The 21071-nt window shown below is 36.8% G+C and overlaps 1 protein-coding gene and 1 pseudogene across 1 annotated transcript; one reads left to right on the top strand and one right to left on the bottom strand.

Moving 5' to 3' along the window:
• Window positions 1–4419: 4419 nt before the first annotated feature.
• LOC149842127 (squalene monooxygenase SE1-like) lies at window positions 4420–19060 on the top strand. The gene is made up of 8 exons (XM_089998926.1): window positions 4420–4813; window positions 5979–6090; window positions 6271–6445; window positions 14567–14735; window positions 15483–15701; window positions 15927–16202; window positions 16380–16658; window positions 18660–19060. The coding sequence occupies exons 1-8, from the start codon at window positions 4595–4597 to the stop codon at window positions 18762–18764; spliced, it is 1554 nt and encodes a 517-aa protein (XP_089855052.1). The 5' UTR covers window positions 4420–4594; the 3' UTR covers window positions 18765–19060.
• On the bottom strand, window positions 7101–8595 carry LOC149842128 (uncharacterized; annotated as a pseudogene).
• Window positions 19061–21071: the final 2011 nt, after the last annotated feature.

The following is a 21071-nucleotide window of genomic DNA, read 5'->3' on the forward strand; positions in this document are numbered from 1 at the left end:
AAATTAATATATATATATATATATATATATATATATATATATATATATATATGTGTGTGTGTGTGAGTGTGTGAGTTCTCCATAACTAAAGAGTTGCTCGTGGCTCACTCGCCTCGCCAGCTATACAAACCGATTATGATCGAGATGCTGACAAGCCGAAAACAACTCACGAGCAGTTTGTTTACCGACGGTAATAGTGCCATCAACGGTAACCCAGATGTCGCTCATCCATGAGACGAGGCGGCATCCAACTGACAGGTTGATAGCAAAAGCAATACGGGTCATCGTGGTTATGCCGTTCATTTCTTGATCGATGAATGCGAATTTCGTTTTAATTCCAAAATATTTGGATCACGGGTCAGAGTTCAAAAACCTGATCCAATTTTCTCTCTGATCTGCACCGAGGAAGGAACTTTCCAGATACCCAACGAACACCACATGATGTCCGTGAGATTGAGTTGGGAGTAAAAACGAAAAGTCCAACCATAAAGAGTTTGGTGTGATGGGCCCACATCTTTCGGGTTGAGGTCCGGTGGTAGGGACCGGGGGCCCACTTACGAATGGGATGTGTTGTCGTCAAATTTACAATTGGACCCGGTTCTTTCCAGACACGAATCCACCCTCCCCTTGAGCTCGCCCAATTAAGAGGCGTCACATTGGAGAGGGTCCAATAAATTTAGGGAGTTTTTTTTTTTTTTAATTCAAGTCAACCCTTGCTGAACGTGAGCAGAGAGCGAGATGTTGACAAGGTTTGGTCAACAAGCTTTTCAAAAAAGAGATGATATATATATATATATATATATTTCAAGTGCTCTCTCTCCACCCTACCCACGTCCTTAATTTTTTTAGAAGAAAGGCAAAGCCCACGTCTATAAATGAGTTATCCAACTTTCATTTTCATTTAGTTCTATTTGGTCTCTCACTTCCCACCTATTTCATTTAATGATTTATCTCTTGTCAACTGTTTCCAAGGCGTCCTTGACTCTCTCTCTCTCTCTCTCTCTCTCTATATATATATATATATATATATTGCCTTTTTTGTGTTTGGGCTGGATCAGGAAGTCCTGTATAAGTTCCAAAATATTTACTTTGTTTTCACCATCTCTGAGGTTAAGAATTCTTTAAACGTTTGAGTGACATTGAGTGGTCTGTCTTAACAATCCAAGAGTAATTTTAACCTCATGAATTAGGCCCTGTTTGGAATCTAGCGCTCCATGATAGCTGGGGAAGGAAGTATGGAATCCACAAATTTTGTGGATTTGGTAATTCCACCTATTTGTTTGGGAGCACCAACCAACATAAATCTGGCCAGTACTTTGCAAATCCGTTTTTAAAGTTGCCTGGATGATGTGTAGATTTCATAGTTGCCTCTCAAGCTACCTTGTTTCCAAAAAGAAAGAAATATATAGTGATGATAGTGTGATGTATTTGGTGTGAAAAAATGAATGTGGACTAAGATATTATGGATACTGTTGGTTGATAAATTTTGGGATTTTACAAGATGTCCAAATTTACTTGAGGATCTGGTTATCATGAGCATTGTATAAAACAATTGGTATGCAAAACCCTAAAAACATATTCAAATGGATCTGTAGAAGGGGAAACGTTGTTGCAGCAGCCAACCTCACAGACGATGGAGAACAGAGGGAGTTTGTGAAGAAAAAGAAAGAGAGAAAAATGAATGGCTGAGTGGCCTGGGGTTTTGCTTGGAGTTAAGATGGTAGGTAGGGATTTAATGTGAAAGGTGGAAAGGGCATCAGAAAAAGTAACGCGAGAGGAACTGCCGCAGTTCCTCTCGCGTTACTTTTTCTTGATGGGGGTGGTAGTCGATTTGTGGAATTGGCGTCGCTAAATGGCTTCCCAGTTACACTTTTTTCCTGCTTTTTCCCTCCACCCCCCAAATGCTTTTGGGAGCTGAGTATTCCACAATTTTGATCCGATGCTCTCCACCGGCGTGCTTCCAAACAGCTACCTGAAATCCTTCCCTTTGATATGCCATTTTTATTTCATAGATGATCATTTCTTACTTTTTTTTACCAATGACATCTAGAATGAATGAACGGTTGATAGCAAAAGCAATACGGGTCATCGTGGTTGGATGCCGTTCATTTCTTGATTGATGAATTCGAATTTCGTTTTAATTCCAAAATATTTGGATCACGGGTCAGAGTTCAAAAAAACCTGATCCAATTTTTCTCTGTGATCTGCACCGAGGAAGGAACTTTCCAGATACCCAACGGACACCACATGTCCGTGAGATTGAGTTTGGAGTAAAACGAGAAGTCCAGCCATAAAGAGTTGTGTGTGATGGGCCCACATCTTTAGGGTTGAGGTCCGGTGGTAGGGACCGGTCCCATCGTGGGGCCCACTTACGAATGGGATGTTTTGTCCTCAAATTGGCAATTTGACATGGTTCTTTTCCGGACACGAATCCACCCCCTCCCTCCCATTGACCTCTCCCAATTAAGAGGCGTCGCATTGGAGAGTGGGTCCAACAAATTTGGGGACTTGGGTTTTTTTTTTTATTCAAGTCAACCCTTGCTGAACGTGAGCAGAGCGAGTTGGTGACGATGTTTGGTCAACAGGTGGGTGTCACATAGACACGGACAAAGGACACAAAAATAAAACACCCCCATTCTTCAATAGTTTTTCGGTGACATAAGGTGACACGACACGGAGATGAAAGTAATATTCGTGACAGTTAAACTCTATTCCACAAGCTTGCGATTGTGATTGTGATTGTGTGACCTCCAGATTGGCTGATGTGTTGATCTCTTGTGATAGCAGAGGGCCTCAATTCCCTCCAACTCACTCTGTTATGGGAAGAACATTTTTTTTTTGTGGGATGGAGCTTCAAGCCTTCAACCTTTTGATGAGCAGTCTAGGTTCAAATTCCATGGGCGTCACCCTGTTCCTAAGCTAAAGTTTGGCGACTCCCTGAAGTCGAGGGGTAAACCCTTGGAGTTTTACACTGAATGGACATTAACAATTAGTACGTCCGGCTGAGCCAGTAGGGCTAGGTCTCTGCTCTTGGGGTGGTTTCTTTGAGTAAAAACAAAAAAGTTCTATTGGCTCAATCTCATCATGCACACATGGTTTGTTTGCCATGGATACTACCTTGAATTGTGTTTTTTCCAACATAATAACATGGAGCTTTTGAATTGTGTTTTTTCCAACATAATAACATGGAGCTTTTGAATTGTGAAGCTTTGGTACTTGTGGCCCCTTGAATTTTCAAAAACCTATTTGCATGTGCATGTGTGGATCACAGGATTCAAAATCCATGTCCCATTCATAAAAAAAAAACTTGACAAGGAAAGAAGAAACAATGACATTTTTTTTTACTCTTAGTTCTTTATCTTGATTAGTACCATATATTTGCACAATATTTTATCTTATAAAAATATGTTTGTTTTATCCTTATAGAACTTCTATCCTTTGATCGAGCTTAGCTCTTTTTTTTTTTTATATATATATATATATAATAAAGAGAAACCACCTTTATTGCTCAAGACATTCTATCATGAACAATGATCCCATCATTTGAGATAGAATGAATCCCATCCTATGCCAATCCTAGCCATCCAGCGGAACCATCTGGATGGCTAGCATTAGTCCACACCCAAGTGAAAATGTAGACCAATCCTAGCAGTTGAATGTAGGATGTAACCCATCCTATTTCAAATGATGGGATCCATGTTCTTCTATCATCGGCCCAAGTTAATCATGGCCTTGTTTCGATCTCCACAACATGTACTTCTCTTGCAATCCAAGATAGTTCGTGTCTTATAGTTTTCAGATACTGTAATTCATCATTTTTGTGTAAGGTGCTGACCAAGTTTGCAAGAGGGGGCCTTAACAATTCATGGAAGGACAAACCCTCTGATTGGTCTCTCCGGTTATAAATGAAGAGTCTTTATAACTCTATTGATTCTTGTCTGCCTAACCCCAGTTTAATCTTTAATATATATATATATATATATATATATATATATATATATATATATATATTTTATTGGCTTTGACCTAATAACAAGAGCCGTGTACTAGATCAATAATCAAACTCTTGAGACCCTTCAACTTGAACACATTGAGGCAATCCACTAAGCCAAGTAAAGTTAAAGGGAGCTTCTCGCAGGCAATGAGGTGAGCCAAGCTGCACCAACTTATCGGCAGTTGGTCTAGTCCTATTCGTGGCCCCACATAGCTGGCATGCTAGTGACAGCGTGCAATTAGGGTGAAAAGATATGCACAATTTTTGTGCAATCACATTGCACCCGATCCAGACTCGGGATTAGGTGAGCAGTGTGCAATCACATTCACTCTCTTGTGGAGCCCTTTATCTTTTCCACTCGATCGTGAAAAGACCAAAAAAAATAATAATAATAATAATTAAACGAACCCCACCTTGAGCTATAAAATGGTTGACAGGCAGGGATTGGGAGGCTCCAACTCAACCAACAGTCTCCCATTCGATTAGCGTGTTCTCGTCATCATCTTTCCCTTCTCGTCCGTGTCTGCTCCAACTTCCTTGTTTCCTTTAAGAGTTATTCTAGAGCAAGAAGAGATCTGAAGGGGAAAAGAGGCGAGAAAAATGTACGTGGGGCACGTTCTGTGGCTGTGGTTGGCTTCATTGTTGACGTTCGCTTTCTTGTCAAGAGGGTGGAGAAGGAATGAGTCGCCGAAGAAGAAGGGAGAAGGGAATGTGGGGGGCAGAAATGAGAGGGAGAGGGAAGGAGGTGAAGGGCGACCGGACGTCATCGTCGTTGGCGCCGGAGTCGCCGGTTCTGCCCTCGCCTGCGCTCTCGCCAAGGTGACTACCAGCCAAACGCTTTTTTTCTTTGGAGACTGCATTACGAACCAACAGAATGATTCCATGTTATTTTCTTTTGCGTGAGATTTCTATTGGAATTTGTGGTGGATTTTCTTTCTTTCTTTCTTTCTTTCTTTCCTTTGTCTTTGCTTCGAGATTATTCGAGAAGTCAACCAACGACGAGAACCAGACACAAGATCTCGAGTTGGTGTTGGTCGGTGGGGTTCTTCGACCAACTGGGTTCCGAATATGCTTTAGGTTTCTGCGTTTAACACCTGGCTCATAGTCACAAGTGAATTCTGTTCTCTTTCTCCTAGTTTGTGTCCCACCGTGGATTTTGAATCGTGACTATTGACAATTCACAGCTGCCCTTAGCCAGAAAAGAGGAACCCTTATGGGCAGGTGTAGCATGCTTGCATGACATAGTGTAATTGGAGAAATCAAAGATTATGGAAAAATAATGATATGCACAAAGGAGAGAAGTTATAGAATGTGATGCTACCGTAGAAAAAATATATCTACAACTTGACAAACTATTGCCAAGTTTATAACAGGAGAGTTTTAAAAGAGAAGAAGAAAACAGATGAGCAAGGAACTGCAGAGATTTCAAATATGTTATTCTTAGGATTTTGGTACTTAGCATGAGGCCTCACCGGAATTTTGCCATTGCTCCAGGCGTGTAATATATTGGGCTGGTGGACAGATTGTTTCTTGGTTGAAGACAGGCAGATGGATGTTTCAGGTCTGAAATAAATTATTTAAGAGAGATGCTTGGGGTGGGAGAGTTGGGGGTAATGGCCAGTGGCCTCTTTGAGAATAAATGTTTTGATGGCTAAAAGTTAAACTGAGCATTGTAACTATCTTAGCTTATGTTAGTAGAATATCAAGTTATGTAAGCCGTTTATTTTTTTACTTGGTTGAGATAAATGTTTTTTGCATTTCTGAGATTGGGATAACTTTAGATGTATAGTAAGTGAAAATCAAGTTGCCTTTCTGAATATCAAAAGGTAAACATCTAATACATGGTCTAAATATGTGCACATGGTAACTTTTTTTTTTTCGTTCTGTGATTGAGCTTTACACGTTCTAGTATATGGTTTTAAACAATTGCATGTTATTTCCCAAGATTCATCCGTAACATTTTTTTTTATGCTGTTTATGGCAGGATGGACGGCGGGTACATTTGATTGAGAGAGATCTAACAGAGCCAGACAGGATTGTTGGGGAACTCCTGCAGCCTGGTGGCTACCTAAAATTGATGGAGCTTGGTCTTGATGGTAGGATTGAACTAGCTCTTTTTTACATAAAATGAATTCATTCATGGTTACTTGTATCTGTTGTGTGTTGCAACTGTTTCCTCAATGACGTTGATTGGATTTATTGTTTGAATGTGAATAATTTTTGTGGCTTATGGTTTTTTGTTTTTCCTTTTTGTAATGTATGCTGCTTTTTCGCAGATTGTGTGGAACAAATAGATGCTCAACAGGTCCTTGGGTATGCACTTTTTAAAGATGGGAAGGATACCAAGGTATCATATCCTTTGGAAAAATATCACTCATGCGTTGCGGGGAGAGGCTTTCACAATGGGCGTTTTATTCAACGGCTGCGAGAAAAAGCTTCCTCCCACCCTAAGTATTTTATTCTGACCATAAATCATTCTTGTGTTTTTTCGTTTATCTTTACTTCCTTTTTTTCTTTTTCCCATGTTACATACTTCTTTATCTTACCTTGCTAATTTAGGGTCACGATCACAAGTGAATACTTCAAAATAAATATTCAGTAAGGACTATTTAAAATGCTCATAAAGTAAACTATTACTGTCCTTGCATAGATCTTGAAAGTTCAGTAGTTGAAATATAACTAAAATTATGGTAAATTGGGTTATCACCAAGCTTTCCAATAAAGAAAAGAAGGGTCAATTGTTAATGTTGTGGGAATCAATCAGGAGTTTATGAGTTGCGATAATATGCATGTGTGCACACATGAATTATCTTATGCATTCCCTGTTCTTACTTCACATAACAAAGGTGCGGCTGATAAGTAGTTAATATTTTGGGATTTATCTCAGATATACTAATTGCACCAGCAGTGCATGCACATGCACATGCACAACACACAGAGCCCACAAAAATACAGGGTACAAGTTCTACTAAGAGTTGTTTGAATAAAAATTCCCAGGAGAATTATCTTTTCCCACTGTTGTCATTCTTGTTCAAGTAAGAATAATATTGTCTTTCCAATTTGAATGGGAATTACCAAAGATTGGGAGCAGGAATTTCCTCTTACATATAAGACTTGCCATATAGATGAATGGAACTTCCGACTCTCATGGATAATGGATTTTTGCACATGGATAAGATGTGGTGATGTCATAGCCTTTTTAAAGTCAGAACTTGTGAACTTCTTACTTGAATCCAGTTCCACTCTAGAAGAAAAAATACACCTGGGACAATTACAAACATACCCAGCACATATCATAATTTTAGCTTCATTCTAATCCTTATTGGTGATCACGTTCTGTCACAGATTTCCCATTCAGCATTTTATTGGAGAATGTCCAATTATTAGTTCATTCCTGCCTTCTAGTTCCACCTCTGTGCACATGCACATGTTTATATTCAAAATTCACAATCTAAACTAAATAATCAGGATTGTTATCATGAAAGTGCACATTCTTGAGCAACAATTCTAATCCATTATTATTAACAAATATGAAATGATAATCCAAGTTGAAAAGTCAAATTTACATAATTAAGTATTTTGAACGAAATAAACCTTTTTTCTAAATCAAGAATAAACCAGCTATATTACAAATGATCAAGATCATAAAAGAACATACATGATGTTAGTTTACCATGTCTGACATAAGTTTTACTCTGGTCATGAAGTGTCATGGCATCCAATGCCCATGCTAGTGCCCGTGTCAGTGTTGCAGTGTGTGTGTGTGTGTGTGTGTGTGTGCAGGGGCAGCCCAAGAGAAGTTGAGGCCCTAGGCAAAACCTTCAAATGAGGCCCTAATTTTTTTTTCATTGTACATAAAAAATCTATTATTTATTAATTATTAAAGGGGTTGCACTTTTTTTCTTAAATTCTTAATATTCATCATACTACACCAAAAAAACATAAAATAGTTTAAAAAATATTATCTAAAATCCACATTTCTTGCTTTTAATGATGCAAATGTGTTGATTAAGCCTTTATAGTCAAGCTTTGTCATTATATCTCTTTCAATAGATAGCATAGCAAGTACACTTAATCTTTCTTGTGACATAGCTGTTCTTAGATATTACTTAATCAATTTTAATTTTGAAAAACTTCTTTCGGCAGAAGCAACGATAACATGTATGGTCAAGAGTATTCTATAAGAAATATATGCATTTGGAAAAGAATTTGATCTTTTTATGAAAGTTAGTGTGCCAATTGGATTCGTTATCTCTTTTTCTAAAATTTCTCTTAAAACTTTTAACTCTAAAAATAAATTTGAGTCATCCATATCTAAATATATATCAAATTTTAAAAAACTTGCAAGTTTAACACAACAAGCTCTTAAACTCTCATCATCTAATGTTCTTAGTTTTTCGAAGTCAAATAAAAAACCAAAATAATCTTCATATTTTTTAAATTGTTCAAATCTAATGTTAATGGAGGAGATGGCTTGATCAACAATAAATATAAAATAATTAATTCTAAAAGATTCTTTTGCTGATTGCATAGATTTATCAATAACATTCTCATAAAAATGTTTTTTCCTAAAATTTTTTACGTTTTACACGAAAAATAGGCTCTATCTTCATGTTACTTGCAATCTCTTTGGCACGAGTTAAAGATGATTCAAATCCATTTTCTCTAAAATTTTAAAAAAAATTTAAGAAGGCCTTCTAATTGACTTATGTCAAGATCAATATGCACATCTTTATATTGCAAATTTTTACTAATTGTATTAACGACAAACAACATATCATACCAAATAACCATCCCTAATAAAAATTCAAAATCTTCTATATCATGTGTAGCTAAACTTTCTGCTTCACTTCTTATTTTAGCGTCTTCACTAATTTATGATAATTTAAATAATGCATCTCTTATGTGTGGTGTTTGATATATTATTGCTTTAACACTTTCAACCCAACTTTCCCATCGTGTTGTGGACAATGGTTTAAGACTTAGAAATGGAAGGGTGTCTTGTATAATTTTTCATCGTTTTGTAGAAGAAGAAAATAACCAAAAAATATGTTGTATAATTTTAAAAAAAGACATAGCTTTAGGACAATAATTAGCCATATCACTAAGTATTAAGTTAAGATTGTGATAACCACAGGATGTGTAAAATGCCCTAGGATTTAAATATAGTATTTTTATTTGCACAATTTGATGTTTCCCCTTCATATTAGATCCATTGTCATAACCTTGTCCTCTTACATTATTAATATCAAGTCCAAGACCGTTTATTGCATTTACTACTTCATTAAAAAGACCTTGTCCAAATATATCATCAACATCTAAAAAGTCTAAAAAAAACTCTTCTATTTGTATTGGAATAGTGGAAACATCAACACATCTTAAAATAAGTGTCATTTGTTCTTGATGACTTGCATCGGGTGTCCAATCAAGTATTATTGAAACATATTTTGCTTCTTTAATTTTTGACATAATAATATTTTTAACACTATTAGCTAACAATAATATCAATTCATTTTGTATCTTATGTCCAAGATAATGATTTTGTATTTTATTATTTTTAATACGTCTCATATGTTCTTTCATTGTTGGATCAAATTGTGCTATCATTTCAATTAAACTTAAAAAAAATTCAGTGTTTTCTTGATATATCTTCTCATTACGTCCACAAAATGCTAGGTTATTTGTTGCAAGAGTCTTAACAATGCCCATAATCCTTACCAAAACTTTTTTCCAATATTCTTTTTCTCTATTAATTTCTTCTTGAATACTTTTGTCAATTGTCTTTTTTTTCTAATAATCTTTTATCTAACTCAACCCAATCTTTCATGTTAGTAATATGTTCACTTAATGTTTCATGACTTTTTAATATTCTACTAAGGTTCTTCCAATCTTTACTTCCTTAATTAGCTAATTGAATTTTATTAGGTTTCAATATGAATATCTTACAACAAAAACAAAACACTTTATCTTCTTTCGAATAAATTAACGATTTTCTATCATGTTTTTCTCCATTTGATAATTCTTGATAATAATAGAACATAGAAAAATGTCTAGAGTCTTTATCAAGAGGAAATTTTCTTTTATTTTCTCTAATTGGGCCTCTTTCAACTAATAAATCTCGTAATTTTATATCTATTGTTGGCCACTATCTTGGGTCATAAATATTGATAGAATCATCAACTATTATTTGTGGTTCCCCTTCTAAATGTTCTTGAAGTTTCTCATTTACTTTTCCATGTTCTTCCTCTATATTTTCATGAATTTCTTCAGGTATTGTTCTTAGTTCTTTTAAATTATTGACAATTTCCTCACTTTCTTTCATTTCAACATCTTCTAAATTTTTTTCATTGTGGGTATTAGTATCATTATTCAAGTAATTTATATTTTTCCTATTAATAACAAACTTATCAAGAGCACCCTTTTGAGAAGCAACTAAATTTTTGATTTTTCTTTTTTTTCACGTTTTTTATGTCTAGATTCAAATTTTCTATAAGACATAATAATTTTGACAAGATAGAAAATGAAAATATAAATACAAGAACAATAAACCTGATAATTTCTTGAGAATGAATCCAACATTTGTTGGGCACACCCCACACGTGAGAGACCTAGTCAACCTGGACATGGAGCACATAAGATTACAAAATTTATTTTTAACATGATAGAGAGAGATCATTTGTGCTAATTATTTAAACAAAAAAAATATTAATATTCTAACTAAAATCAAAATGACTCTCAAAATCAAAAGAACAATCAAATGACACTCTGGGTCAAGAAAAGATGAATTAAGGAATTATTTGTCAAATTTGTGGCAAAAAGAATCACTTGGCTCTTAACTGTTATAATTGGTTCAATCACTCTTTTCAACCTAAATATATTTCTCGAGCAGACAGAAGATGTTTAGGGTCAGATTAATAACGAGGAGCAACAAACAAAACATCAACAAGATCAAGAGCAACAACACTAACCTCAAAATGATCAGGTTGAATCAAACAATCTTGAAGGTACCGTATTACAGTTAAATGTCCACAAGGCAAAGCAGGAGGCTCCCTGGGGTTCGAGGGAGGGCGTTCGCAAAGTTTTACAGCGCCAGGACAGCAATTGTAGGTGTGTTCATGCTAAGACCAGTGTGGCCAGGTCTCCGATCTTGGGTGTGGTTTCTTCATGTAATAATGATCCCCCTCTTTCAAAAAGGATAAAAAGATTAACCTCAAGTGTGAACACTAGGTTCAGGGCATAAATAATGCAGCCGGTTCATACTCGGATCAGTTCAGGTTGATCTTGGAATTAAAAGGTAAGTAGGACTTGACCACCTAAACTGAATACCAGTTAGAAGAAACAAGAATGATTTTCCTGCTATTGCATAATGAACTCAACATGAGAATCTCTTGGACTTTAAAAATCCTAGCATCGTGCATAACAGTAGTCAAGTCTGATCATGTTAATGTTCCTCTTTATAGTAGCAAGGCAACCTGGACCAATTTCAGCCAAAACCTTGAGCAGGTTACGTGATTTTTTCTCCATAGTCCATTTGAAGAAGAAAATTTTCTTTAATGTTGCATCACATAAACACATAATATGTAGATTAATTCATGAATAATTTATTCATATATGATCTAAATCAGCAAGAATGCAGGCATGAGGAGAAGAGAAAGTGACGAGTTATTAGCAATCAGCAAATCATTGTAGGAAAGAACCCACAAAAAAACAAGAGAGAAGATTATATATAACCACTGGATTTCTTTATTATAGATTGTAGAGGAAATCAATGTAAAGCAATTCACAGATATGGCATGACTAGTGGTAGTTAAAAGTTAAAACTGTTTTATTGCAATTCAACAATAAGTAAAATTGTGTATAACTACTCTGGATTTTCCTATTAGTTATGGATTTTGGAGGAAATCAATGTAAAGAAATTCACTAATTGACAAACTAGTGGCACAGTGGCACTCAAAGCCATTCTATTGCAGTTCAACAAAAAGGTAGTTTCTAGGAGTTGGCCAGTGCAAAAACCATAATGACAACAATAATAAAATGAAAGACACTTTAAAATCACATGGATTATAAAAAGATACACTTTTGTACAACATGCTATAGTGATTTAACATGGCACAAATGCCTTCAGTTCGGTACTAAGAGATGCAATTTGTCATTTAGAAAGAACCTTTCATAGTACAACCATCGTATAAAGATCAGCCTTTAGCAGGTCACAGATTGGTTGTGGAAACTATGAAAACTTTTCAGTTCTTTGTCCCTAACCAGAAGCCTGACAGGAAAACTAAAAACTAAAAAGCGTGTTCAAACTCTACAAAAGCTGCTCAATCCATTGACACACATGGAATGTTAGCTTTCTAGTTACTGGGGTTTAGGACAGAATTGGCAACACTGAATATGATGCCCAGTTCTGAGGGCTGAGGAGTCTGGTTTCACTCATCCTCCATGTCATCGACTCATCCCCCATCTTCATACCTTAAATCCTATGTTACAAGTTGTTTTGATCAGATCTGACCTTATAGATTTTTTGGATTCATCATGGCCAATTCAATAAGAATCAACCCTTTGGTTCAACCACTCTTTCAAACCCAAAGATATTCATCAAGCTGGCAGAAGATGTTCAGGGTCAGATTAATAATGAGGAGCAGCATACAAAACATCAACAAGATCAAGAGCAGTAACACCAACCTCAAAATCAATCAAACAATCTTGAAGGTATTACAGTTACAGGAACCCTAAAGGACAAAAATGGAAGTCTGAAGAGAGAGAAAGAGAGCATACCATCTTGGATTCTTGAATCTTGGGTGATTAGGAGATAATCGGAAGCGGCAGCGGCACCGGTGTGGAGAGAGAGAGAGAAGGGGGGTAGTGTGGGGGAGACAAAACGTTGTGCCCCCCCCCCCCTCCTCTCTTTTAAATTTTTATGTGGGTCTGGGTCCCCCCCCTACTATCGTGGTATAAAACTCATGAGTCATACTATGAAACTTTGGGAGAGGGTGATTGAGTCTAGGTTGAGGAAGGTTGTCATGATATCGGAGAATCAATTTGGTTTTATGCCTGGAAGATCAACTATGGAAGCTATACATCTTCTTAGACAACTTATTGAAAGATATAGAGAGAGGAACAAAGATTTGCATATGGTTTTTATTGATTTAGAGAAGGCATACGATAGAGTACCTAGGGACGTTCTCTGGTGGACAATGATGAAGAAAGGTGTTTCTCTCAAGTACATTAGTATAATTAAAGATATGTATGAAGGAGTAGTAACCAATGTCCGCACTTGTGGAGGGGTGACAACCAATTTTCCGATAACGGTTGGGTTACATCAAGGATCTGCTTTAAGCCCTTTCCTATTTGCGATAGTGATGGATGAGCTTACGAGATCAATTCAAGAAAATGTACCGTGGTGTATGTTGTTTGCTGATGATATTGTTTTGATTGATGAGTCTAGAGCTGGGGTTAATGCTAAGTTAGAATTATGGAGACAGACATTGGAAGCTAGAGGTTTTAAGTTGAGTAAGAGTAAGACTGAATATATGGAATGTCGGTTTAGTAAGCAACGAAGTAGTGATGGGAGTGTAGTGAAGCTTGGTGAGCAAGATATACCGGTGAATGATTATTTCAAATATTTAAGATCCATCATTCAAAAGTATGGAGAAATTGATGGAGATGTAAATCATAGGATAAAGGTTGGGTGGATGAAATGGAAAAGTGCTACTGGAGTGCTGTGCGATCGTAGAATGCCATTGCGGTTGAAGGGAAAGTTTTATAGGACGATTATTAGACCTGCTTTACTATATGGTACGGAATGTTGGGCTGCCAAGAGACATCATATTCAAAAAGTGAGTGTAGCTGAGATGCGGATGCTTAGATGGATGTGTGGAAATACAATAAAAGATAAGATTCGGAACGAAGAGATACGTAAGAAGGTAGGTGTTGCACCCATTGGAGAATAAGATGCGAGAGAATCGTTTACGGTGGTTTGGACATATTCGGCGAAGGCCTAATGATGCTCCAGTTAGAAGGTTGGAGAAATGGGAAAATATATTAGTTAAAAGAGGTAGGGGTAGGCCTAGGAAGACTTGGATGGAGATGATAGGAAAGGATATGAATGCTTTGAACCTCACCGAGGACATGGCGTTGGATAGAAATGATTGGAGGAAAAGGATTCATGTGGAAGACCCAAAATGAATTTCTTTTTTGGTTCATATCGCTGACCCCAATTGTTTTGGGATGAAGGCGTAGTTGTTGTTGTTGTTTTGTTGTGTCTGGGTCCCTGACCCATATGGGATTTTTGTGGGTCTAGGGCCCCTCCAAAATTTGGATGCCCTAGGCGGTGGCCTCAATTTACAATGAAGCGGGCCATGTGTGTGTGTGTGTGCGCGCGCGCCACAAGACGCGCATGTTATGTGCCTATGTGACATAGATCTCAAATGTGAAAATCTATTTGTGCACTCTGCCACTTTCTTGTTCTACTAATCTTTCTAAATTTTGAACTCTGAAAATAGCTTTCCAGTTTCCACTGCATCTTATGTTCCTATTTTTCCTTTGGGCATGACAGTTTTTTTCTTTTTCTAGTGTTCGGTTGGAACAAGGAACTGTGACTGCACTGGTTGAAGATTGTGGAATCATTAAGGGCATCAGATACAAATCTAAGAATGGTGATGAACTCAAGGCATATGCGCCACTTACAATTATATGTGATGGCTGCTTCTCAAACTTACGACGTTCTCTTTGCGCTCCTCAGGTAAGTGGAATTTTTTACGACAACTTGACTAGTATGTTTCTTTGGTCGATACTTGTGCTTCACAAGTCATGGATTCTTCTTTGCTTTAAATTATCTGTGTGTGGGTTATTGTTCTTGGGATTTTCTCAAGAGAAAATGCTATGTCAAAATGATTTGTGGACTTGAGAATGTGGGATTCGGATTTGACTCGAAAGTTCATTTAAAAAAAAATGGAACACAAGTTCAGATTTTTTTTATTTTTAATCAATAAAAAACTATTTTTTGAATATTTATATTAAAATGCTTTTTTATTGAAATAAAATTAAAATGTAATAAAATATTATTTAAAATATTAAAATAATGTTGTCCGTGCCAGTGTCCATGTTGGTATGTTTGAGTGTGTCCGCTCATGTCACTAAGGACATGCAGCCAAAATGACATGTCCCTAGGACAGGGGAAATGTCACAATAAGTGATTTTTTTTGGGGGAAATAAAATGAACATCATAATACAAATATGATGCAAACTGTAAAAATATTGCATGATGACATTACAAAACAGTGACGTTTTGTATTTCTCATGATTGTGTTGGGTTTTCATAGACTTTGAAATTCTCATGATAAAATCACGAGGGATTCAACATTTGTCTATGTTTATGACTATGGTATCATAGAAGGCTGTCTATCACACAAATTTAATTGCGCTGTGACACTTTTTATATTATCTTTGGTTTTTCTTTCCTTAGAACTAATATTTTTCACTTCAATAGGTGGATGTGCCTTCTTGTTTTGTCGGTCTTGTTCTGGAGAACTGCAAGCTTCCATACCCAAATCATGGACATGTTGTTTTAGCAGATCCTTCTCCCATTTTATTCTATCCAATCAGTGGAACTGAGGTCCGATGCTTGGTTGATGTTCCTGGTCAAAAAGTTCCCTCAATAGCTGATGGAGAAATGGCTAAATACTTGAGAACTTTTGTGGCACCTCAGGTATTAAAGGCTACCTGTACATACCATTTTTTGTTAATTCCTCGGTTCATCTCTTCTTAACTTTGACAATACAGTTTATGGTAGTGGATGTGATTATTTCTTTCATTATTTTATTGTTCATCAAGTTGACTTTTCCATATTGACTTTCCCTTCATGTCATCTTATTATAGGACCTTAATTGTTCTTTGGTGCTAACCTTTAAACTTTTTCTATTTTTTGCATCAGATACCAAGTCAGTTGCATGACTCTTTTCTTGCTGCCATTGATAAAGGAAATATTAAAACAATGCCTAACAGGATCATGCCTGCTCGTCCTTGTCCTACACCTGGTGCTCTTCTTATGGGAGATGCTTTTAATATGCGTCATCCATTAACTGGTGGAGGAATGACTGTTGCATTATCTGATGTTGTTCTTGTGTCAAATCTTCTTCAGCCTCTCCGTGATCTCAGTGATGCTCGATCACTTTGCAAGTACCTGGAGTCCTTTTACACCTTGCGCAAAGTAAGTAGCTGCACTGGATGAGATGCTTGTTTCGATATAATCTGAATACTGAGCAACTTTAGATTTTTTAATATAGCTCTTTTTTTTTGTTAACCATTGATTAATAATTTGATCAAGTTAACATCGGGGGATTTTTTTTTTTAGTTGAACCTTATCTTTTGATCCTTTTACCCGCAGCCAGTTGCATCGACGATAAATACTTTAGCAGATGCACTCTATAAAGTTTTCTGTGCATCACCTGATTTGGCCATGAAGGAAATGCGCCAAGCCTGTTTTGACTATTTGAGCCTTGGAGGTGCCTTCTCATCTGGACCAGTTGCTCTGTTATCTGGCTTAAACCCACATCCTTTGAGCCTGGTTCTCCACTTCTTTGCTGTTGCTCTCTATGGTGTTGGACGTCTTTTGATTCCATTTCCATCTCCTAGACGCTTATGGATTGGAGCTCGGCTCATCTCGGTAAGAGAATGGTTATCATGCCCATTTTTTTTACACAGAAAATAGGAATATCTCTGGTTATTCTTTTTGGTTTCTGTTATAATTTGTGAATATTCTGCAGCGGCAAACAAATATTGAAACCTTTTTCTATGAATGATGTCCTCTTTGTGTTTATAATACATATGGGAAAATTGGATTTATGAAAGCAAATTCCAAATTGCCATAGGAAACTACACTATAATTTCTCCATTTATGCTAGTGATTTATTATGCTGTTTTTTTTAATAATTGTAATCATTAAATCTTCCATTGAAGCACTTTTTTCATTATTGATTTTATCTATGCAATTAATTCGAGATCACTTCTACTGTTTCATCTGCTACACCTAGTAATTTGGTCATTTATAGATGCATCGACAGAATTTCCACAGATATGATCATTTATTGGCTTGTTCCACTCTTGAAGTGCTATATCTTTGTTGGCAGCTTTAGTTGCACATTTGGCTAGCTAATATCATGGTTATATATTTCTTTCCTTTTTGGTATCCTAGTGAATAGTTTTGTTTTCATGAGGACAAGCCTTGAGTTTTTTTATTGGGACACTATCACATTGGATATTGGACTTCTAATCCTGTATTTTATCCCCTTATACATTAGTCATTTAGTTTTTTTGTAAAACTTCATAAACATCACCATATCTCTAGTATCTAAAGCCGTATCCGCATGATATATCTGGGACATAACCACTGGTTAATCTGCAGACTTCTTAATGTTTTCAAGAACATTGTAAGCATGACAGCCTATGTCACAGTGACTCGGCCAACTAGGTGCCGCACCCATGTCGACGCGACGTGGGTGCGCGTGCGGGTGCAGCACCCGGTGTGGTCAACCTGACCCTGGGTGCAGTCAATGCACCCAGGGTCATTTATGTCCAACTTTTGGACTATATATATATATATATAATTTTTATATTTTTATATTTTTGCCGCACCCCTGCAACCCCGCACCCAAGTTTTTTGAAAATGCTGCACCCCCGCACCCGCACCCATGTGACATAGATGACAGCTTAAAAAAGAGAAAGGAGAGTCTAACTGCATCATTGTTGGGAATTCCAGCCCTCACAAACTTTGAGCAGCTTTCTGGAATCAACCAAATACTGATGTTTGAGCCACACAAAATGTTACATAATTATTATTTGGTCAATAGAATGTTCCTTTAACTGAAGTTATCAGTATAACCACCATACAAAACCGCATTGTTTTGTCTATCTGATGGGATTTCAATACCCATGTTAAAGCAAAGAAAACTGTGCAACCTGTCTGTGTATGTGTATGTGGGTGAGTACTTATAATTCAAGTAAACATCTCTTCGTAGTGAGTATCATAATGTATATTACTTTCATTTTCTAGAAAATTTATCTTCATTTTCTTTTTCATTTTAGTCTTATTGGAAAGACGTGAGAGAAGACAGTGAACCAAGTGAAGAGATTCCTATATGAATAAAAACTGCCAAATTCATGATCCTAAAATTACGGTTGAAGTAGAGTCAGTAACTGTTCTAGATCTTATTATTTAAATGATTTGGATCTGGTCGTAGTTGGCATCCTACATGTAAGGTTAACTGATGGATCCAGGTTTAACAGTATTCCCAATCACGTACAGAAACTTTTAACGTTCTGATTGGAATAGGTAAAATGGGCATTCCATTTTAGAGTAAACTTTTGCATGTAGGAATAATGAATTATAGGCATGTGAAGGTAAAAAGTGTCAACAGAATTGCTGGACATTGTTGAACATGAAATAGTAAAAGATGTTGAGCATAACCACTAGCTTTGCAGTTTACATGCATCAGAACATATAGCACTGCCATTATTATGAGCTGTATTTGGTTGATGATTGTCCTGACCCTTATGCATAGACTCCATTGCTGAACAATTTGATTTGGGGAGTGCCTTTTTATGTGGACATTTTTTTTTTGCTGAGAGGTGCTTTCTGGAGTCTGATTGCTTTGAAAATGCTGTGCAGGGCGCAACCAACATCATATTTCCAATTATAAAAGCTGAAGGTTTTAGGCAGATGTTCTTCCCAACCACCATGCTAGCATATTACAGGAGGCCCCCAGCTAGTTGAGTTCATGCCAAGCAATTTGTTGCAGTATATATGGCAACATAATGTTGTAATTCTGTGTTCAATGCTTCGATGTTGTGTGCCCTTGTTTGCATCTGGCAGAGTTATGCTTATGTGTTTTTTGGAATGGTTCAACATGTAGCTTTGTCGGCACCATTGTAATGGAGGCACTGAGAAATGTCAATTTTCTGTGTCAATTGTAGTAACTAGTATATGCTAATGTCACCCTTTTGGGTTTTAGAATGTAATCCCATAATCTTGTTAACTCTTTGTTATTGATAACTCACACGTTGGTATGACACTCTTTTCTTGTATTTACTTGGTAAGCAGCTGGGCATGCTCACATACTGCATCAAGTGCTACTGGTAACGAAGGTTTTGCAGTATATGCTGATCCAGAATTGTTTTCATCTACACTGGTTCTGAAATGCCGTAAATGGTGTCCTACACTGTCACGCTACAGGGTTACTTTTACCACCGTCCATGACCTTTTCTTATTTCTTGTCTTTCTCTTCCTTCCCCACCATTATCTGTAGCCCTCTTATCTCTGATTCTTTATCCCTTTTCTGATGGTGAAGTGCGGCCAGGAAATGCTAGTGTGCATCACCATTGTGGTACACTCAAGTTTATGGAACAATTTTCATATATATATATATATATATATATATATATATATATATATATATATATATATATATATATATATGGTACAAACGATTGTACCTACAATCTAGTTTGAATCTCATGATGTGAATTGTTTTGACACAATCTAACCTTATAGATGTGTTCAGCATGCTCAATTTAGTAGGAAATGACTCTTGGATCGTTTTTTCCGATGGGAAAACATGTTTTTATGAGTTGAGAAAAATAGATGCTTTCATAGCCGTTGTTTTTTTTATCACTGAAAAAAACGGTATACAGGTCAGATTCTGGCGGTTCAAAAGCTGGTTCCCACTAAACAAAACCTGTAGATCGCATCTACACTTTAGATGTGAGGAAAGAAAAAAAACAAAAGTGTGTGGGTTCTGCCCCATTTGCTAGGCCGCTTGACTGTAGCAAACCTTGACCCATATGTGTGTGGAGAGAGAGAGAGAGAGAGAGAGAGAGAGAGAGAGAGAGAGAGAGAGAGAGAATGGTAGTTCTACACCAATACCATGCGGTGGTAATAGGGATGCAAACGAATCGGGTTGGAACAACCAAAGTTCATAGAAGTTGCATACTTGATCCGGTCCATTTGCATCCCTAAGTGGTAGATTCTCTCTTTAGCTATGGTTTTAGTCAGCAAATGTTAGATCTAACTATACAATTATGTTTTAACATGTTTTTTTAGCGACTCGAAAACATTTCATTATAAGGATAGCCAAGGTGAGATCGACGAGAGATCAACCAACGAGGGAAGAAGCAAGAGATTACCACGACACAATGGCTTCAGCCATTGCAGAGAATGATCCCCATTTTGACGCAGCCATGTAGAAGATGTCAGTGAGGATGAATTTGCAAACAGTAAGAGGGTCTTGTACCTGGCCCCTGTGAAGACGATCATTACGTTCTTTCCAGACTCCAAGATTCTTGAACTTCAATTCTTACTGATTCCCGGCAAGGAGGAAGGATGGTTTGAAAGTATAAACATTCCCAGAATTGCACTTTTTGTTGGAAAGGCAAGTTGGGATTAAGCAGACCCTACCAGATATTATCAATGAGAAGAAATTACAGACTATGGGTATCATCCCGTGAAGGGAACCAGTTAGGGGAGTGGTTTTTTCATGATTTGCACGACACTCCTCTGGCTAAGTTTGTTAAGTATTTATAAATAGAGTTAGAGTTACAACTCGATTTGCGTACAATGCATCTCTCAAAACTATACAAATGAAATCACCTGAACTTCAGATCCAGAAACCCTCCCCTCAAGTGTTCTGCTGATTATAGAGACGAGGTCTGGACGACGATGATTTTGGACCTAGCTTGGAGTGGTGAGGATCTTGGACCAGTCCGCCCATTCCTTGTCCTGCAATGAGCTTTCGACTGAGAAACATCCCAGAATTGCACTTTTGATCAAGTAGTTCAGCATAAACATGATTTTCTCAAACCTGAAACTATACATTGTGGAAGGTTAACTTTTGAAGCCATTAAAAGATCAGATTATATAATGCAATGGAACAATCTAAATCATGCATTTAATGAAACAATCTCTCTCTCTCTCTCTCTCTCTCTCTCTCTCTCTCTCTCTCTATATATATATATATATATATATATATATATATATATACCGCTTGATCTAGAAAAAGTGATGGAATGGGCTGTTTATACTAGA

Source organism: Nuphar pumila, chromosome 3 (assembly GCF_984573655.1).
Source record: "Nuphar pumila chromosome 3, dmNupPumi1.hap1.1, whole genome shotgun sequence".
Taxonomy (NCBI): domain Eukaryota; kingdom Viridiplantae; phylum Streptophyta; class Magnoliopsida; order Nymphaeales; family Nymphaeaceae; genus Nuphar; species Nuphar pumila.